At 40.8% G+C, this 22,543-nt stretch overlaps 1 protein-coding gene across 2 annotated transcripts in view; it reads right to left on the bottom strand.

The window, feature by feature from the left end:
* The window catches only part of LOC106581501 (glutamate receptor ionotropic, kainate 1), a 160,640-nt gene that overhangs the window by 138,060 nt on the left and 37 nt on the right, over nucleotides 1-22,543 (bottom strand). For both annotated transcript variants that reach the window (XM_045704105.2, XM_045704106.2), the window contains exon 1: nucleotides 21,879-22,543. This exon is cut by the window's right edge. In XM_045704105.2, the coding sequence (XP_045560061.1) occupies nucleotides 21,879-21,963 (85 nt within the window). In that variant the 5' untranslated portion in view covers nucleotides 21,964-22,543. The remainder of the gene's footprint in view (nucleotides 1-21,878) is intronic.

The following is a 22,543-nucleotide window of genomic DNA, read 5'->3' as shown; positions in this document are numbered from 1 at the left end:
GTAGCCTAGTGGTTATAAGCAGGTAGCCTAGTGGTTAGAGGCAGGTAGCCTAGTGGTTAGAGGCAGGTAGCCTAGTGGTTAGAGGCAGGTAGCCTAGTGGTTAGAGGCAGGTAGCCTAGTGGTTAGAGGCAGGTAGCCTAGTGGTTAGAGGCAGGTAGCCTAGTGGTTAGAAGCAGGTAGCCTAGTGGTTAGAGGCAGGTAGCCTAGTGGTTAGAGGCAGGTAGCCTAGTGGTTAGAGGCAGGTAGCCTAGTGGTTAGAGGCAGGTAGCCTAGTGGTTAGAGCGTTGGGCCAGTAACCGAAAGGTTGCTAGATTGAATCCCCAAGCTGACAAGGTAAAAATCTGTCATTCTGCCCCTGAACAAGGCAGTTAAACCACTGTTCCTAGGCCGTCATTGAAAATAAGAATTTGTTCTTAGCTGACTTGCCTAGTTTAAATAAAGGCTAAATTAAAAAAATCATAAATAAATATGCGTTAGAGCTGGATGAGTCAACAGACGTGGCACAGCTCCTGGTATATGTTTGTTACGTTTATGGGGGGTCAATTAAAGAAGACATCCTCTACTAGAAACCAGGACAACATAAGAGGATATTTTTAAAGTACTGGACAGCTTTGTGACATCAAATGGACTTTGGTGGTCAAGATGTGTTGGTATCTGTACTGATGGAACAAAAGCCATGACAGGGAGACATAGTGGAGTGGTAATGCGCGCGCAAGCAGTTGCTCCAGACGTCACTTGGGTCCACTGCAGCATCCACCGAGAGGCTCTTGTTGCCAAGGGAATACCTGACAGCTTGAACTACGTTTTGGACACTACAGTGAAAATGGTTAACTTTGTTAAAGCAAGGCCCCTGAACTCTCATGTATTTTCTCCATTATGCAATTATATGGGCAGCGACCATGTAACGCTTTTACAACATACAGAAGTGCGCTGGTTATCAAGGGGCAAAGTATTGACAGGTTTGTTTTTAATTGAGAGATGAGCTTAAAGTTTTCTTTACTGTCCATAATTTTCACTTGTCTGACCACTTGCATGATGACGAGTTTCTCACACGACTGGCCTATCTGGGTGATGTTTTTTATCGCCTGAATGATCTGAATCTAGGGACTCTCCACAACTATATTCAATGTGCAGGACAAAATTGAGGCTGTGATTAAGAAGTTGGCGCTCTTCTCTGTCTGAATTAACAAGGACAACACACATGTCTTTCCATCATTGTATGACTTTTTGTGTGCAAATGAACTCAAGCTTACGGATAATGTCAAATGTGATATAGCGAAGCACCTGAGGTGAGCTGGGTGCGCAATTACACAGGTACTTTCCCGAAACGGATGACACAAACAACTGGATTCGTTATCCCTTTCATGCCCTGCCTCCAGTCCACTTACCAATATCTGAACAAGAGAGCCTCATCGAAATTGAAGCAAGCTGTTCTGTGAAAATTTAATTTAATCAGAAGTCACTGCCAGATTTCTGGATTGGGCTGCGCTCAGAGTATCCTGCCTTGGCAAATCGAGCTGTTAAGACACTGATGCCCTTTGCAACCACGTACCTACGTGAGAGTGGATTCTCAGCTCTCACTGGCATGAAAACTAAATACAGGCACAGACTGTGTGTGAAAAATGATTTAAAACTGAGACTCTCTCCAATACAACCCAACATTGCAGAGTTATGTGCATCCTTTCAAGCACACCCTTCTCATTAACCTGTGGTGAGTTATTCACAATTTTTGATGAACAAATAAGGATTTATATGTAAGATGGTTAAATAAAGAGCAAAATGATTGATTATTATTATATTATTATTTGTGCCCTGGTCCTATAAGAGCTCTTTGTCACTTCCCACGAGTCGGGTTGTGACAAAACTCACACTCAATCTTATCTTTAATAAATGTATCGTATAGTGTGTGTGTGTGTGTGTGTGTGGCAGGCTTACAATGATGGCAAAAAACAACATTTGAGAGTGCGCTGACCCTGATGCTAAAGGGGGTACAGCTGGAGGTTGAATGTTTGAAGGGGTACGGGACTATAAAAACTTTGGGAACCACTGCTGTAGAACAACACATTACACTGGACCTATCTGGTGCATGTGACAATAAAACATTTTGTTCTTCACTGAAACTCTGTTTGTGTCTCAAATTTAACTCTATTCCCTATATAGTGCACCACTTTTGACCAGTACCCATAGAAAGTAGTGCACTATGCAGGGAATAGGGTGCTTAGAAAGGGAAATAGCCATGTAGAAACCTTATTGACCCATGGTGAGATGAAATGTAACCAATCATACTAATCATCTCTTCTTGGTGATGAAGGAAAAGACTTCAGGACTACTTTTATGGTGCATATCCATACAGGATTAACCCCAAGTGTTTTACCCCAGTGTTTTCACCGTAGTGTTTTACCCAAAAGGCTCAGACTTTTCTGTTTCCACCTACGTGGGCCGCCACCCGTGTCTTACTGGGCCGTGGCTCCGGCGGGCCTGCTCTCACTTGGTGGCCGAAGCCAGGCCACTGGTACTTTTCAGCCTACATTTACATAACAATGGCTGACTGTGAACTTTAACACCTTCTAACAAAGCAACTGTTTTGATTATGCAGAGGTGTTGATTCTGCTCTTCACAATTTCTCACCGTCCGCCCTAGATATGGAAACAAAATGTCCCTAGTATAACATAAGGGTGTATAGACTAGTATAACATAAGGGTGTATAGACTAGTATAACATAAGGGTGTATAGACCAGTATAACATAAGGGTGTATAGACTAGTATAACATAAGGGTGTATAGACTAGTATAACATAAGGGTGTATAGACTAGTATAACATAAGGGTGTATAGACTAGTATAACATAAGGGTGAATAGACTAGTATAACATAAGGGTGTATAGACCAGTATAACATAAGGGTGTATAGACTAGTATAACATAAGGGTGTATAGACTAGTATAACATAAGGGTGTATAGACTAGTATAACATAAGGGTGTATAGACCAGTATAACATAAGGGTGTATAGACTAGTATAACATAAGGGTGTATAGACTAGTATAACATAAGGGTGTATAGACTAGTATAACATAAGGGTGTATAGACCAGTATAACATAAGGGTGTATAGACCAGTATAACATTAGGGTGTATAGACCAGTATAACATAAGGGTGTATAGACTAGTATAACATAAGGGTGTATAGACTAGTATAACATAAGGGTGTATAGACTAGTATAACATAAGGGTGTATAGACTAGTATAACATAAGGGTGTATAGACTAGTATAACATTAGGGTGTATAGACTAGTATAACATAAGGGTGTATAGACTAGTATAACATAAGGGTGTATAGACTAGTATAACATAAGGGTGTATAGACTAGTATAACATAAGGGTGTATAGACTAGTATAACATAAGGGTGTATAGACTAGTATAACATAAGGGTGTATAGACTAGTATAACATAAGGGTGTATAGACTAGTATAACATAAGGGTGTATAGACCAGTATAACATAAGGGTGTATAGACCAGTATAACATTAGGGTGTATAGACTAGTATAACATAAGGGTGTATAGACTAGTATAACATAAGGGTGTATAGACTAGTATAACATAAGGGTGTATAGACCAGTATAACATAAGGGTGTATAGACTAGTATAACATAAGGGTGTATAGACTAGTATAACATAAGGGTGTATAGACCAGTATAACATAAGGGTGTATAGACCAGTATAACATAAGGGTGTATAGACCAGTATAACATTAGGGTGTATAGACCAGTATAACATAAGGGTGTATAGACTAGTATAACATAAGGGTGTATAGACTAGTATAACATAAGGGTGTAAACTACTAGTATAACATAAGGGTGTATAGACTAGTATAACATAAGGGTGTATAGACTAGTATAACATTAGGGTGTATAGACCAGTATAACATAAGGGTGTATAGACTAGTATAACATAAGGGTGTATAGACTAGTATAACATAAGGGTGTATAGACCAGTATAACATTAGGGTGTATAGACCAGTATAACATAAGGGTGTATAGACTAGTTTAACATAAGGGTGTATAGACTAGTTTAACATAAGGGTGTATAGACCAGTATAACATAAGGGTGTATAGACTAGTATAACATAAGGGTGTATAGACTAGTATAACATAAGGGTGTATAGACTAGTATAACATAAGGGTGTATAGACCAGTATAACATAAGAGTGAATAGACCAGTTTAACATTAGGGTGTATCAACAAGTATAACAAAGCTAATCTAATTTTATTCGTCACATGCTCCGAATACAATGGGTGTAGACTTAACCGTGAAATGCTTACAAGCCCTTCCTAACGATATGGAGTTAAATAATTATAATAGAAAGAAAAATAGTAACACAAGAGGATTAAAATACACAAGAATGGAGCTATATACAGGAAGTACCAGATCAATGTGGAGCTATATACAGGAAGTACCAGATCAATGTGGAGCTATATACAGGAAGTACCAGATCAATGTGGAGCTATATACAGGAAGTACCAGATCAATGTGGAGCTATATACAGGAAGTACCAGATCAATGTGGAGCTATATACAGGAAGTACCAGATCAATGTGGAGCTATATACAGGGACTACCAGATCAATGTGGAGCTATATACAGGGACTACCAGATCAATGTGGAGCTATATACAGGAAGTACCAGATCATTGTGGAGCTATATACAGGAAGTACCAGATAAATGTGGAGCTATATACAGGGACTACCAGATCAATGTGGAGCTATATACAGGAAGTACCAGTACCAGATCAATGTGGAGCTATATACAGGGAGTACCAGATCAATGTGGAGCTATATACAGGAAGTACCAGTACCAGATCAATGTGGAGCTATATACAGGGAGTACCAGATCAATGTGGAGCTATATACAGGGAGTACCAGATCAATGTGGAGCTATATACAGGAAGTACCAGATCAATGTGGAGCTATATACAGGAAGTACCAGATCAATGTGGAGCTATATACAGGAAGTACCAGATCAATGTGGAGCTATATACAGGAAGTACCAGATCAATGTGGAGCTATATACAGGAAGTACCAGATCAATGTGGAGCTATATACAGGGACTACCAGATCAATGTGGAGCTATATACAGGGACTACCAGATCAATGTGGAGCTATATACAGGAAGTACCAGATCATTGTGGAGCTATATACAGGAAGTACCAGATAAATGTGGAGCTATATACAGGGACTACCAGATCAATGTGGAGCTATATACAGGAAGTACCAGTACCAGATCAATGTGGAGCTATATACAGGGAGTACCAGATCAATGTGGAGCTATATACAGGAAGTACCAGATCAATGTGGAGCTATATACAGGAAGTACCAGATCAATGTGGAGCTATATACAGGAAGTACCAGATCAATGTGGAGCTATATACAGGAAGTACCAGATCAATGTGGAGCTATATACAGGAAGTACCAGATCAATGTGGAGCTATATACAGGGACTACCAGATCAATGTGGAGCTATATACAGGGACTACCAGATCAATGTGGAGCTATATACAGGAAGTACCAGATCATTGTGGAGCTATATACAGGAAGTACCAGATAAATGTGGAGCTATATACAGGGACTACCAGATCAATGTGGAGCTATATACAGGAAGTACCAGATCAATGTGGAGCTATATACAGGGAGTACCAGATCAATGTGGAGCTATATACAGGGAGTACCAGATCAATGTGGAGCTATATACAGGGAGTACCAGATCAATGTGGAGCTATATACAGGAAGTACCAGTACCAGATCAATGTGGAACTATATACAGGGAGTACCAGTACCAGATCAATGTGGAGCTATATACAGGGAGTACCAGATCAATGTGGAGCTATATACAGGGAGTACCAGTACCAGATCAATGTGGAGCTATATACAGGAAGTACCAGATCATTGTGGAGCTATATACAGGAAGTACCAGATCATTGTGGAGCTATATACAGGAAGTACCAGATCAATGTGGAGCTATATACAGGAAGTACCAGTACCAGATCAATGTGGAGCTATATACAGGGAGTACCAGATCAATGTGGAGCTATATACAGGGAGTACCAGATCAATGTGGAGCTATATACAGGAAGTACCAGTACCAGATCAATGTGGAGCTATATACAGGGAGTACCAGATCAATGTGGAGCTATATACAGGGAGTACCAGTACCAGATCAATGTGGAGCTATATACAGGAAGTACCAGATCATTGTGGAGCTATATACAGGAAGTACCAGATCATTGTGGAGCTATATACAGGAAGTACCAGATCAATGTGGAGCTATATACAGGGAGTACCAGTACCAGATCAATGTGGAGCTATATACAGGAAGTACCAGATCAATGTGGATCTATATACAGGGAGTACCAGTACCAGATCAATGTGGAGCTATATATAGGAAGTACCAGATCAATGTGGATCTATATACAGGGAGTACCAGATCAATGTGGAGCTATATACAGGGAGTACCAGTACCAGATCAATGTGGAGCTATATACAGGGAGTACCAGTACCAGATCAATGTGGAGCTATATACAGGGAGTACCAGTACCAGATCAATGTGCAGCTATATACAGGAAGTACCAGATCAGTGTGGATATATATACAGGAAGTACCAGATCAATGTGGATCTATATACAGGGAGTACCAGTACCAGATCAATGTGCAGCTATATACAGGAAGTACCAGATCAATGTGGAGCTATATACAGGGAGTACCAGTACCAGATCAATGTGGAGCTATATACAGGAAGTACCAGATCAATGTGGAGCTATATACAGGAAGTACCAGTACCAGATCAATGTGGAGCTATATACAGGAAGTACCAGATCAATGTGGAGCTATATACAGGGAGTACCAGTACCAGATCAATGTGGAGCTATATACAGGAAGTACCAGATCATTGTGGAGCTATATACAGGAAGTACCAGATCATTGTGGAGCTATATACAGGAAGTACCAGATCAATGTGGAGCTATATACAGGGAGTACCAGTACCAGATCAATGTGGAGCTATATACAGGAAGTACCAGATCATTGTGGAGCTATATACAGGAAGTACCAGATCATTGTGGAGCTATATACAGGAAGTACCAGATCAATGTGGAGCTATATACAGGGAGTACCAGTACCAGATCAATGTGGAGCTATATACAGGAAGTACCAGATCAATGTGGATCTATATACAGGGAGTACCAGATCAATGTGGAGCTATATACAGGGAGTACCAGTACCAGATCAATGTGGAGCTATATACAGGAAGTACTAGATCAATGTGGAGCTATATACAGGGAGTACCAGATCAATGTGGATCTATATACAGGGAGTACCAGTACCAGATCAATGTGGAGCTATATACAGGAAGTACCAGATCAATGTGGATCTATATACAGGGAGTACCAGATCAATGTGGAGCTATATACAGGGAGTACCAGTACCAGATCAATGTGGATCTATATACAGGGAGTACCAGTACCAGATCAATGTGGAGCTATATACAGGAAGTACTAGATCAATGTGGAGCTATATACAGGGAGTACCAGATCAATGTGGAGCTATATACAGGGAGTACTACTTTAGTGACTTGTTGCAAACAGGATGCATGTTTTGGAATATTTGTATTCCTTCTTTTCACTCTATCAATTAGGTTAGTATTGTGGAGTATCTACAATGTTGTTGTTCCATCCTCAGTTTTCTCTTGTCACAGTCATTAAACTCTGTAACTGTTTTAAAATCACCATTGGCCTCATGGGGAAATCACTGATCGGTTTCCTTCCTCTCCGGCAACTGAGTTAGCCTGTATCTTTGTAGTGACTGGGTGTATTGATACACCATCCAAAGTGTAAATAATAACTTCTCCAAGTTAAAAGAGATATTCAATGTCTGCTTGGTTTTTACCCATCTACCAATTGGTGCCCTTTGCGAGGCATTTGAAAACCTCCCTGGTCTTTGTGGTTGAATCTGTGTTTGAAATTCAAGCCTCAACTGAGGGACCTTACAGATAATTGTATGTGTGGGGTACAGAGATGAGGTAGTCATTCAAACAATCATGTTAACCCTCCTGCTGTGTTCCGGTCGAATTGGACCGATTTACGAGTTTTCTCTCTAAAAAATGTAGTTCATTTAATCTGACTGTCATAAGGTTCTATGACTTTGTCCACACAGGGCATCTGAACACAAAATACATGTTGATGATTTTCATTACATTTTAGGTGTTTTTCTTTAACTTTTTTACGCCTGTGGTGTTCCCGGTCAAAAATGACCAGGTCATTAGAAATGAATGGGTGAGACTACAATTAGTGTATAAAATTGAGTTCAAGCACATGCCCATTCATCAGATGGACACACTTCCTCTCCCAGACCCCGAAATGCATGTGTGTTTGAGCACACACACACACACACACACACACACACACACACACCTCACCCCCCTTCTTGGCTTCCATGGCAACCCCCACGGGAACCTTTCCCCAATAGAATCTTTCCCCCACGGGAACCACACCTGTTGGAATTCTCACAATCGCAACGTTGTTCCAATAATATATAGAACTTTTCTCACAGCTCTGCTATATAAAGCTTATTTGAGGCCTTGCTCACAATTCATTCTGTGGCAGCACAATGACCAAACGATATACTCTATGCAAGGCTCTTGATCATATCTTTGATCATGACCCTGGTAAGGATGAGAGAGGCCAGGAAACTGACAGTGAAGATGCATTAGATGAGGTCCTTGTTAAACTTTGACACAAAGTAGACTGTGATAAATAGCACAATATTTTTAATCTGAGTATTTGTTATAGTCAAAATAATCCATACATTATGCTTTTTTTTTTTACTCAAAAACGAGTTGAATGAGCTCAGGTCAATGAGGCCTACAGGCCAAAAATAGCAAATAGAAGTTCAAAACTTGTAATGTTCACAAGAACTTAAGTTGATAAAAAGATCTAACACAACATTAGGTGATAATAAATGTATTATTATGGATTTATAATCAGCTATAATGGGGGCGGCCATTTTGGACCAGGAACACAGAATGACTTAACATGAAACGAACACAACAGAAGGGTTAACCACTATTATTGCCCACAGCGTGAGTCCATGCAACTTATTATGTGAATTGTTAAGCACATTTTCAGTCCTGAACATTACAGCTTTTAAAAAAAGTATGAATTTGTAAAATGTCTTACAAACATAATTTGACTTTGACATTATGGGGAATTGTGTGCTTGCCTACGGAGCTGTGAGGGGAACGGCACCTCCGTACCTTCAGGCTCTGATCAGTCCCTACACCCAAAGAAGGGCACTGCGTTCATCCACCTCTGGCCTGCTCGCCTCCCTACCTCTGCGGAAGCACAGTTCCCGCTCAGCCCAGTCAAAACTGTTCGCTGCTCTGGCACCCCAATGGTGAAACAAGCTCCCTCATGACGCCAGGACAGCGGAGTCAATCACCACCTTCCGGAGACACCTGAAACCCCACCTCTTTAAGGAATACCTGGGATAGGATAAAGTAATCCTTCTAACCCCCCCCCCCCCCAAAAAAAATATAGATGTACTATTGTAAAGTGGTTGTTCCACTGGATATCATAAGGTGAATGCATCAATTTGTAAGTCGCTCTGGATAAGAGCGTCTGCTAAATGACATAAATGTAAAATGTAAATGTGTGTAGGTCAGTGATTTTTTTACATTTTTAATAAATTTTAAATTCAGACTGTAAAAAAAAAGAATGTGGAAAAAGTCAACAGGTTGGAATACTTTCAGAACCCTTTATGAAGGGTTCTACCGAGAATCCTTTTATCTTTGAAGGTTTCTTCTTTAGAACCATCTATAAACGGTTCCACCAGCCTTAAAATGTCATTCTTTATGACAATAATTCCATATCTCATAAGGCCTTTATTTAAGGGCCTAGTAATACCCAAACACAGTGGTGTTAAGAATTTGCTGATTTACAGGCCCCATTAGGCCTGCAAGTCACATTATGCTGGCTTGCAAAATGATGTGTAATTCCTATTGGAATGCAGCCAGAGTGAGAATATCTAACAACTGGAATTTTTAATAATCTGTTACCTGCATTCAGAATGACCGTCAGGGTAGGATAGATTTAGTAAAGAGACTACCTAAATCATCAAAACTAGAACAAATGTTTTAGTAACGGGTGCCATAACTCCAACTACTAACAGATTGGATTATTTTAGAAAAATATATGTTATTTATCTTTGTGAAGCATAAGATTAATCAACCAATCTACATTTTTTTCTCTCAAATTTAACTAGGTAAATCAGCTAAGAATATATTCTGTTTTACAATGATGGCCTACCGGGGAACAGTGGGTTAACTGCCTTGTTCAGGGGCAGAATGACAGATTTCTACCTTGTCAGCTCGGGGATTCGATCTTGCAATCTTTCAGTTACTAGTCTAATGCTCTAACCACTAGGCTACCTGCCTCTAACCACTAGGCTACCTGCCTCTAACCACTAGGCTACCCTGCCTCTAACCACTAGGCTACCCTGCCTCTAACCACTAGGCTACATGCCTCTAACTACTAGGCTACCTGCCTCTAACCACTAGGCTACCCTGCCTCTAACCACTAGGCTACCCTGCCTCTAACCACTAGGCTACCCTGCCTCTAACCACTAGGCTACCCTGCCTCTAACCACTAGGCTACCTGCCTCTAACTACTAGGCTGCCTGCCTCTAACCACTAGACTACCTGCCTCTAACCACTAGACTACCTGCCTCTAACCACTAGACTACCTGCCTCTAACCACTAGGCTACCCTGCCTCTAACCACTAGACTACCTGCCTCTAACCACTAGGCTACCCTTCCTCTAACCACTAGGCTACCTGCCTCTAACCACTAGGCTACCCTGCCTCTAACCACTAGGCTACCTGCCTCTAACCACTAGGCTACCCTGCCTCTAACCACTAGGCTACCCTGCCTCTAACCACTAGGCTACCTGCCTCTAACCACTAGACTACCTGCCTCTAACCACTAGGCTACCTGCCTCTAACCACTAGGCTACCTGCCTCTAACCACTAGACCACCTGCCTCTAACCACTAGGCTGCCTGCCTCTAACCACTAGACTACCTGCCTCTAACCACTAGGCTACCTTCCTCTAACCACTAGACCACCTGCCTCTAACCACTAGGCTACCTGCCTCTAACCACTAGGCTACCTGCCTCTAACCGGCTACCTGCCTCTAACCACTAGGCTACCTGCCTCTAACCACTAGACCACCTGCCTCTAACCACTAGGCTACATGCCTCTAACTACTAGGCTGCCTGCCTCTAACCACTAGACCACCTGCCTCTAACCACTAGGCTACATGCCTCTAACCACTAGGCTACCTGCCTCTAACCACTAGGCTACCTGCCTCTAACCACTAGGCTACCTGCCTCTAACCACTAGACTACCTGCCTCTAACCACTAGACTACCTGCCTCTAACCACTAGGCTACCCTGCCTCTAACCACTAGGCTACCTGCCTCTAACCACTAGGCTACCCTGCCTCTAACCACTAGGCTGCCCTGCCTCTAACCACTAGACCACCTGCCTCTAACCACTAGACCACCTGCCTCTAACCACTAGGCTACCTGCCTCTAACTACTAGGCTGCCCTGCCTCTAACCACTAGGCTACCTGCCTCTAACCACTAGGCTACCTGCCTCCCCGAGTAGCAAAAACAAAGATATTGAAACAAAACAATTCTGAATAGTCAACCTACAATAGAGCTGAGAAATGTGACAATGATGACGTGGTTAGAGGGTTTTTACACTAAACAACAAACTAAAAAAATGACACAATCACACTCAACTCTAGTTATTAAACACCAAGACAGGGATTATTTGACACCGTTGAGTGTTAAACTTAATTTAACTTCTGAATCAACACTATAAATATTGACACTGAAAAACGTCAATACTTTTTTGTTTGTTTATTTGCTAAAAGTGTAGAAGCTGTTGGTTCGAGAGCTGATGCTTCGGTACCGTTTGGTACCAGAATTAACAGGTGCTGATGTGTGTCATAACCAACCTTTCAAAGCACTTCATAATTACAGATGTGAGTGCTACAGGGTAATCGTCATTTAGGCAGGTTACCTTGGGAACAGGGACAATGGTGGTCAGCTTGAAACATGTAGGGATTACAACCTGGGAGAGACTGTTACAGTTTGAAAGCAGCACTAGAGTATATTGTTATCGCGGTGTAGATTTTAAAAGCTTTTTTTTACCCCCGTGGTTAATACTATATGTAAGCCTACAGGTTAGATAATACTATGCAGTGATTATAAGTGAATGAATGAAATGCCCAGGTGCTCTCACAGTGCAAAGGTGAAGGGCATTGACATATTGACTGTGTTATTTTCCCTTTATAGTGCACTACTTTTGACCAGGTCCCATAGGGTAGTGCACTTTAGAGGGAATAGTGTGTCATTTGGGACTTAGATGTACTGTATGATGCATGTCAGGGAGAGCATCCATAAACAATTCATCTGCGTGGCCATTCATCTCCATTCACAAAGCAGGAAGAAGTGGCCTGCAACACATCTCAAGCCAGAACACACACATATACCACACATATACCACACATATACCACATATATACCACACATATATACCACATATATATACCACACATATATACCACACATATACCACATATATATACCACACATACCACACACATACCACACATATATACCACACATATACCACACATATATATACCACACATATACCACACATATACCACACATATACCACACATATATACCACACACATACCACATATATACCACACATATACCACACACATATAACACACATATAACACACATATACCACACATATACCACACATATACCACATATATACCACACATATATACCACACACATACCACATATATACCACACATATACCACACACATACCACATATATACCACACATATACCACACATATACCACACATATACCACACACATACCACATATATACCACACATATACCACACACATACCACATATATACCACACATATACCACACATATACCACACATATACCACACATATACCACACATATACCACACACATATAACACACATATAACACACATATACCACATATATACCACACATATATACCACACACATACCACATATATACCACACATATACCACACACATACCACATATATACCACACATATACCACACATATACCACACATATACCACACACATACCACATATATACCACACATATACCACACACATACCACATATATACCACACATATACCACACATATACCACACATATACCACACATATACCACACACATACCACATATATACCACACATATACCACACACATACCACATATATACCACACATATACCACACATATACCACACATATACCACACATATACCACACATATACCACACATATACCACACATATACCACACATATACCACACACATACCACATATATACCACACATATACCACACATATACCACATATATACCACACATATACCACACATATACCACACATATACCACACATATACCACACATATACCACACATATACCACACACATACCACACATATACCACACATATACCACACATATACCACATATATACCACACATATACCACACATATACCACACACATACCACACACATATACCACACATATACCACACACATACCACACATATACCAAACATATACCACACATATACCACACACATATCACACATATACCACACATATACCACACATATACCACACATATACCACACACATATCACACATATACCACACATATACCACACATATACCACACATATACCACACATATACCACACATATACCACACATATACCACACATATACCACACACATATAACACACATATAACACACATATACCACACATATACCACACACATACCACACACATATACCACACATATACCACACATATACCACACACATATACCACACATATACCACACATATACCACACATATACCACACATATACCACACATATACCACACACATATACCACACATATACCACACATATACCACACATATACCACATATATACCACACATATACCACACATATACCACACACATATACCACACATATACCACACACATATACCACACATATACCACACACATATACCACACATATACCACACATATACCACACATATACCACACATATACCACACACATATACCACACATATACCACACATATACCACACACATACCAAACACATATACCACACATATACCACACATATACCACACATATACCACATATACACCACACATATACCACACACATATACCACACATATACCACATATATACCACACATATACCACACATATACCACACATATACCACACATATACCACACATATACCACACATATACCACACATATACCACACACATATACCACACATATACCACATATATACCACACATATACCACACATATACCACACATATACCACACACATATACCACACATATACCACACATATACCACACATATACCACACATATACCACACACATACCACACACATATACCACACATATACCACACATATACCACACACATATAACACACATATACCACATATATACCACACATATACCACACATATACCACACACATACCACACACATATACCACACATATACCACATATATACCACACATATACCACACACATACCACACACATATACCACACATATACCACATATATACCACACATATACCACACATATACCACACACATATAACACACATATACCACATATATACCACACATATACCACACATATACCACACACATACCACACACATATACCACACATATACCACACACATATAACACACATATAACACACATATACCACATATATACCACACATATATACCACACACATACCACATATATACCACACATATACCACACACATACCACATATATACCACACATATACCACACATATACCATACATATACCACACACATACCACATATATACCACACATATACCACACACATACCACATATATACCACACATATACCACACATATACCACACATATACCACACATATACCACACACATACCACATATATACCACACATATACCACACACATACCACATATATACCACACATATACCACACATATACCACATATATACCACACATATACCACACATATACCACACATATACCACACATATACCACACATATACCACACACATACCACATATATACCACACATATACCACACATATACCACATATATACCACACATATACCACACATATACCACACATATACCACACATATACCACACATATACCACACATATACCACACACATACCACATATATACCACACATATACCACACATATACCACATATATACCACACATATACCACACATATACCACACACATACCACACACATATACCACACATATACCACACACATACCACACATATACCAAACATATACCACACATATACCACACACATATCACACACATACCACACATATACCACACATATACCACACATATACCACACACATATCACACATATACCACACATATACCACACATATACCACACATATACCACACATATACCACACATATACCACACATATACCACACACATATAACACACATATAACACACATATACCACACATATACCACACACATACCACACACATATACCACACATATACCACACATATACCACACACATATACCACACATATACCACACATATACCACACATATACCACACATATACCACACATATACCACACACATATACCACACATATACCACACATATACCACACATATACCACATATATACCACACATATACCACACATATACCACACACATATACCACACATATACCACACACATATACCACACATATACCACACATATACCACACACATATACCACACATATACCACACATATACCACACATATACCACACATATACCACACACATATACCACACATATACCACACATATACCACACATATACCACACACATACCACACACATATACCACACATATACCACACATATACCACATATACACCACACATATACCACACACATATACCACACATATACCACATATATACCACACATATACCACACATATACCACACATATACCACACATATACCACACACATATACCACACATATACCACACATATACCACACATATACCACACACATATACCACACATATACCACATATATACCACACATATACCACACATATACCACACATATACCACACACATATACCACACATATACCACACATATACCACACATATACCACACACATACCACACACATATACCACACATATACCACACATATACCACACACATATAACACACATATACCACATATATACCACACATATACCACACATATACCACACACATACCACACACATATACCACACATATACCACATATATACCACACATATACCACACACATACCACACACATATACCACACATATACCACATATATACCACACATATACCACACATATACCACACACATATACCACACATATACCACATATATACCACACATATACCACACATATACCACACACATACCACACACATATACCACACATATACCACACATATACCACATATATACCACACATATACCACACATATACCACACACATATACCACACATATACCACACATATACCACACACATATAACACACATATACCACATATATACCACACATATACCACACATATACCACACACATACCACACACATATACCACACATATACCACATATATACCACACATATACCACACACATACCACACACATATACCACACATATACCACATATATACCACACATATACCACACATATACCACACACATATAACACACATATACCACATATATACCACACATATACCACACATATACCACACACATACCACACACATATACCACACATATACCACACATATACCACATATACACCACACATATACCACACATATACCACACATATATACCACACATATACCACACACATATACCACACATATACCACACATATACAACACACATATAACACACATATACCACACATATAACACACATATACCACACATATACCACACATATACCACACATATACCACACATATATACCACACATATATACCACACACATACCACACATATACCACACATATACCACACACATACCACACATATACCACACATATACCACACATATACCACACATATACCACACATATACCACACATATATACCACACATATACCACACATATACCACACATATACCACACACACACACACATATACCACACATATACCACACATATACCACACATATACCACATATATACCACACATATACCACACATATACCACACACATATACCACACATATACCACACACATATACCACACACCAGAATCACCATGCCAGTCAGAGCTCTGCTCTTCCCAAGATGAGGTTTAGTAGCAACAGCCGAAGAACCGTGAGAGAGAAAGAGAGACAGAGAGACACAGACAGACAGACAGACAGACAGACAGACAGACAGACAGACAGACAGACAGACAGACAGACAGACAGACAGACAGACAGACAGACAGACAGACAGACAGACAGACAGACAGACAGACAGACAGACAGACAGACAGAGAGAGAGACACAGACAGACAGACAGACAGACAGACAGACAGACAGACAGACAGACAGACAGACAGACAGACAGACAGACAGACAGACAGACAGACAGACAGACAGACAGACAGACAGACAGACAGACAGACAGACAGACAGACAGACAGAGAGAGAGACACAGACAGACAGACAGACAGACAGACAGACAGACAGACAGACAGACAGACAGACAGACAGACAGACAGAGAGAGAGAGAGAGAGAGAGAGAGACAGAGAGAGTCATCTCTGTATAAAACAGATTAGTGTAGGTTGTTTAAAGGGGTTTATGGAGAAGATTGACCAATATTCCCAGCAGCCTCAGTATAGAGCCATGGCTCTATACTGTGTGTGTGTGTGTGTGTTCTCACCAAAGCTGACAAGCAGCCATATTAATTGCAGTAGCACCATATGTGGTGGATTAGTAGTTAGCGTGGGGGGGTCAGGAAGAAAATGACAAAGATTAGGTGTCCTCAGACAGCAATAGATGATTCAGAGAGATTAACAATATAAAGGACAGATTATGACACAGTGAAGGGGGGAGAGGGAGGACGGGGTAGTGCCCTGCCCTACAATCAGACAGTAAAGTTATGCAACACCACAAGTTTCATTGTTTAGTTTATTTAACGAGGCAAGTCAGTTAAGAACATATTCTTATTTACAATGACGGTCTACCCCGGCCAAACCCTCCCCTAACACTGACGACGCTGGGCCAATTGTGCGTCGCACTATGAGGCTCCCAATCATGGTCGGTTGTAATACAGCCCGGGATCGAACCAGGGTCTGTAGTGAGGCATCTAGCACTGCAATGCCTTAGACCGCTGTGATACAGCCCGGAATGGAACCAGGGTCTGTAGTGATGCCTCTAGCACTGAGATGCAGTGCCTTAGACCGCTGTGATACAGCCCGGAATGGAACCAGGGTCTGTAGTGTCGCCTCTAGCACTGAGATGCAGTGCCTTAGACCGCTGTGATACAGCCCGGAATGGAACCAGGGTCTGTAGTGACGCCTCTAGCACTGAGATGCAGTGCCTTAGACCGCTGTGATACAGCCCGGAATGGAACCAGGGTCTGTAGTGACGCCTCTAGCACTGAGATGCAGTGCCTTAGACCGCTGCGCCACTCTGGAGGCCCTCATTACAAGAGTGTAAGGAAGGAGCCAAGTGCACTAACTAGAAAATGGCAGTTACTGCAGTAGATAGAGAATGAGTGCTTTCCCAATGGAACCATATAGTCTATAATCTATACCATAAACACTATACCCTATACCCTAAACCCTATACCTTCCTACTATTAAGTTGCACCCTCCCATCCCCCCTTTTTGCCCTCAGAACAGTGCTTCCCACAGTTGTGTCAAGTTGGCTGGATGTCCTTTGGGTGGTGGACCGTTCTTGTTACACACAGAAAACTGTTGAGTGTGAAAAACCCAGCAGTGTTGCAGTTCTTGACACTCAAACCGGTGTGCCTGGCACCTACTACCATACCCCGTTCAAAGGCATACACATCTCAATTGTCTCAAGTCTTAAAAATCCTTCTTTAACCCGTCTCCTCCCCTTCATCTACACTGATTGAAGTGGATTCAACAAGAGACATCAATAAGGGATCATATCTTTCACCTGGATTCACCTGGTCAGTCTATGTCCTGGAAACAGTTCCTAATGTTTTGTCCAGTCAGTGTAGAGTTTCATTTTGGACTCAACCTTGTCCTGCAGATCTGCAATCCTCCAAATCTCCTATACCATATGGGGATATGATGGGAAATCTCCCAGACCATATGGGGATATGATGGGAAATCTCCCAGACCATATGGGGATATGATGGGAAATTAAGAAACATGAATATTGATCTCCGCATGTGCACCTGAGGTAGTGTAGTGTAGTGTAGTGTCGGATAGTGTACTGTAGGGTAGGGTAGTGTAGTGTAGGGTAGGGTAGTGTAGTGTAGGGTAGTGTGGTGTAGTGTAGGGCAGTGTAGGGTAGTGTAGTGTAGTGTAGGGTAGTGTAGTGTAGTGTAGTGTAGGGTAGTGTAGTGTAGGGTAGTGTAGGGTAGTGTAGTGTAGTGTAGGGTAGTGTAGTGTAGTGTAGGGTAGTGTAGGGTAGTGTAGTGTAAGGTAGTGTAGTTCAGTGTAGTGTAGTGTAAGGTAGTGTAGTGTAGGGTAGTGTAGTGTAGGGTAGTGTAGTGTAGTGTAGGGTAGTGTAGTGTGGGGTAGTGTAGTGTAGTGTAGTGTAGTGTAGGGTAGTGTAGTGCAAGGTAGGGTATGTGTAGTGTAGTGTAGGGTACTGTAGGGTAGTGTAGGGTAGTGTAGTGTAGTGTAGTGTAGGGTAGTGTAGTGTAGTGTAGGCTAGTGTAGTGTACTGTAGGGTAGTGTAGTGTAGGGTAGGGTAGTGTAGGGTAGTGTAGGGTAGTGTAGGGTAGTGTAGTGTAGTGTAGGGTAGTGTAGTGTAGTGTAGGGTAGTGTAGTGTAGGGTAGTGTAGTGTAGTGTAGGGTAGTGTAGTGTAGTGTAGGGTAGTGTAGGGTAGTGTAGTGTAGGGTAGGGTAGGGTAGTGTGTAGGGTAGTGTAGTGTAGTGTAGGGTAGTGTAGGGTAGTGTAGTGTAGTGTAGGGTAGTGTAGTGTAGTGTAGTGTAGGGTAGTGTAGTGTAGGGTAGTGTAGTGTAGTGTAGTGTAGGGTAGTGTAGGGTAGTGTAGGGTAGTGTAGTGTAGTGTAGGACGCATGTGGGACGCATGCTAGAACAAGCGAAATCAGGAGTGATCTAGAACCCAACCCTATTTAATTAACTGATAATATATAATAGAGTCTAGATACTTCCTTGGCCCTATAGCCAGGCGACTCTATCGGCCCGTCCCAAATGGCACCACATTCCCTATATAATGCACTACTTCTGACTAGGGCTCTTGTGAAAAGTAATGCCCTACAGAGATCTTATATTGAGCAAGGTTTGCTACAGCAGGAAAATAATCCTGCAGCAACAGGAAATGTGAATTAATGGAAGTTACATGCTTCAGAAGGCTTTTAAACCTCAAATACACTACACATTTGACATGTCTTGCCTTGCAGGAAGGTTATCCTATAACAAGGTGATCAAATGAAGATCCTACATCTGTATATAGGGAATATGGTACAATTATCAATAAACCATCCCTTTTAGTTAATACCTACGATCACACTCTCCCAAGGATTAATTTGACAGTCCTTTTAAAACCCATAGTGTTTCTATTATGGAGATAATGTATTATATTTCATGATGTGGATTCTGGTCTATCTGAGCTTCAAGAAAAGGAAAGTAGCATGGTCTATCCTATATCAACCCAGCATCACTTTCAGATAATAACTCTGGTTCACTCACAGCCATTTAAATCCAGGGTGTGGCTACTGTCTATTCCATCCCATCTTTAATCTGTTGAATAACTTTAAAATGAGAATTACACTAGAGGGAAAGTAGCATGGCCTGTGACGAAGGGTTGACTGAACTGTGTGTATAGATAAAAATGTAACTAAATGCAATTCTCATTTCTCATTACAGAGCTCTACCGTGCGATAATTTTAATCGAATATGCGCCTAAATATTTTTTTGCTGGAATATTAATTTAGGAGCACCAGTGCGCATAGAAACATTAAGGATTCTAGCTTTAAACAACTCAAATACTTTTTTTTATTGTGCTCCTAAATGTCATTGTGTGCGCCTACATTTTGCAACTTAGGCGCACACATGCTCCTAGTAGAATATGTCAGTGTAGAGCCCTGCTATATTCTGTTCCCAGGCCCATGTGCATAGGAATATACTATATGATTGGAACTAATGATTTGATAGTGCAGTCGTAAAACCAAAGTTTAATTAAAAAAATAAATAATTGCAAATACAAACACATATTTGCACCTTGATGGCACAGTCAGCTCAAGGTGATTGTCATATATCAAGCAATCCAGACAATTGTATAGGACCAGGTATATAACACGGTTGACTAAATCAATTATGAATCGAAAATTCCGATGATAAAATCAACCTTACCGATTCTAAGGACTTGCTGCCAACTCAGCCAAAACTCTGCCATCAAGTAAAGCAGCGAAAACAACAGTCCCTTCCTTTTCGCCATGGTACTCGCTCCGAAATAAAAATGAACATTGATGTCTGTTCTTTTTTTTTTTCTTTCTGCTTTTAATTCATGCTGTTATCTTGCCAGTTCTCGTATCCGTATCGAACATAAATCGACATCCGACCCACATTTTTCCTTTTATACATTATGACTGAGAGAAATAAAAACACACTATTTTCTCCTTTCGGAATAGTTCCTTATAAAACTCAGAACGAGACCTCTTTTTCCCATTCTAGAATCCCATTTGTGTTAGAAGCGTTTGACTCCCCATTTCAGATAGTCCCAAAAACAATGCATCTCCTCTTTCATCGTTGCCAGCGCATACTTGGAACTGTGATACTGCGAGCGTCTCTCTCTCTCCCGTGCGCGCACTCAATTGAGGGCACCGCCAAGCCGGTGTTGATCCGCAAACATGGATACGTTCAGAAGATTAACTTGAAATCTGGCTACAGCCGACCTCGACAACTCGTCTTTGCTTTTAGTACACCGAGGAATGATTAAATCTTTGCTCCAGTCGTGATGGGAAACGCAGATCTAATCTTCAGAATGGTCGTTGCTGCTGACTCTCCGGGAAGATTAA

The sequence above is a fragment of the Salmo salar genome, chromosome 20, assembly GCF_965601325.2.
Source record: "Salmo salar chromosome 20, fSalSal1, whole genome shotgun sequence".
Lineage (NCBI taxonomy): Eukaryota > Metazoa > Chordata > Actinopteri > Salmoniformes > Salmonidae > Salmo > Salmo salar.
The sequence above is the reverse complement of the archived record's forward strand: the minus strand, read 5'-3'. Positions and strand labels throughout refer to the sequence as shown.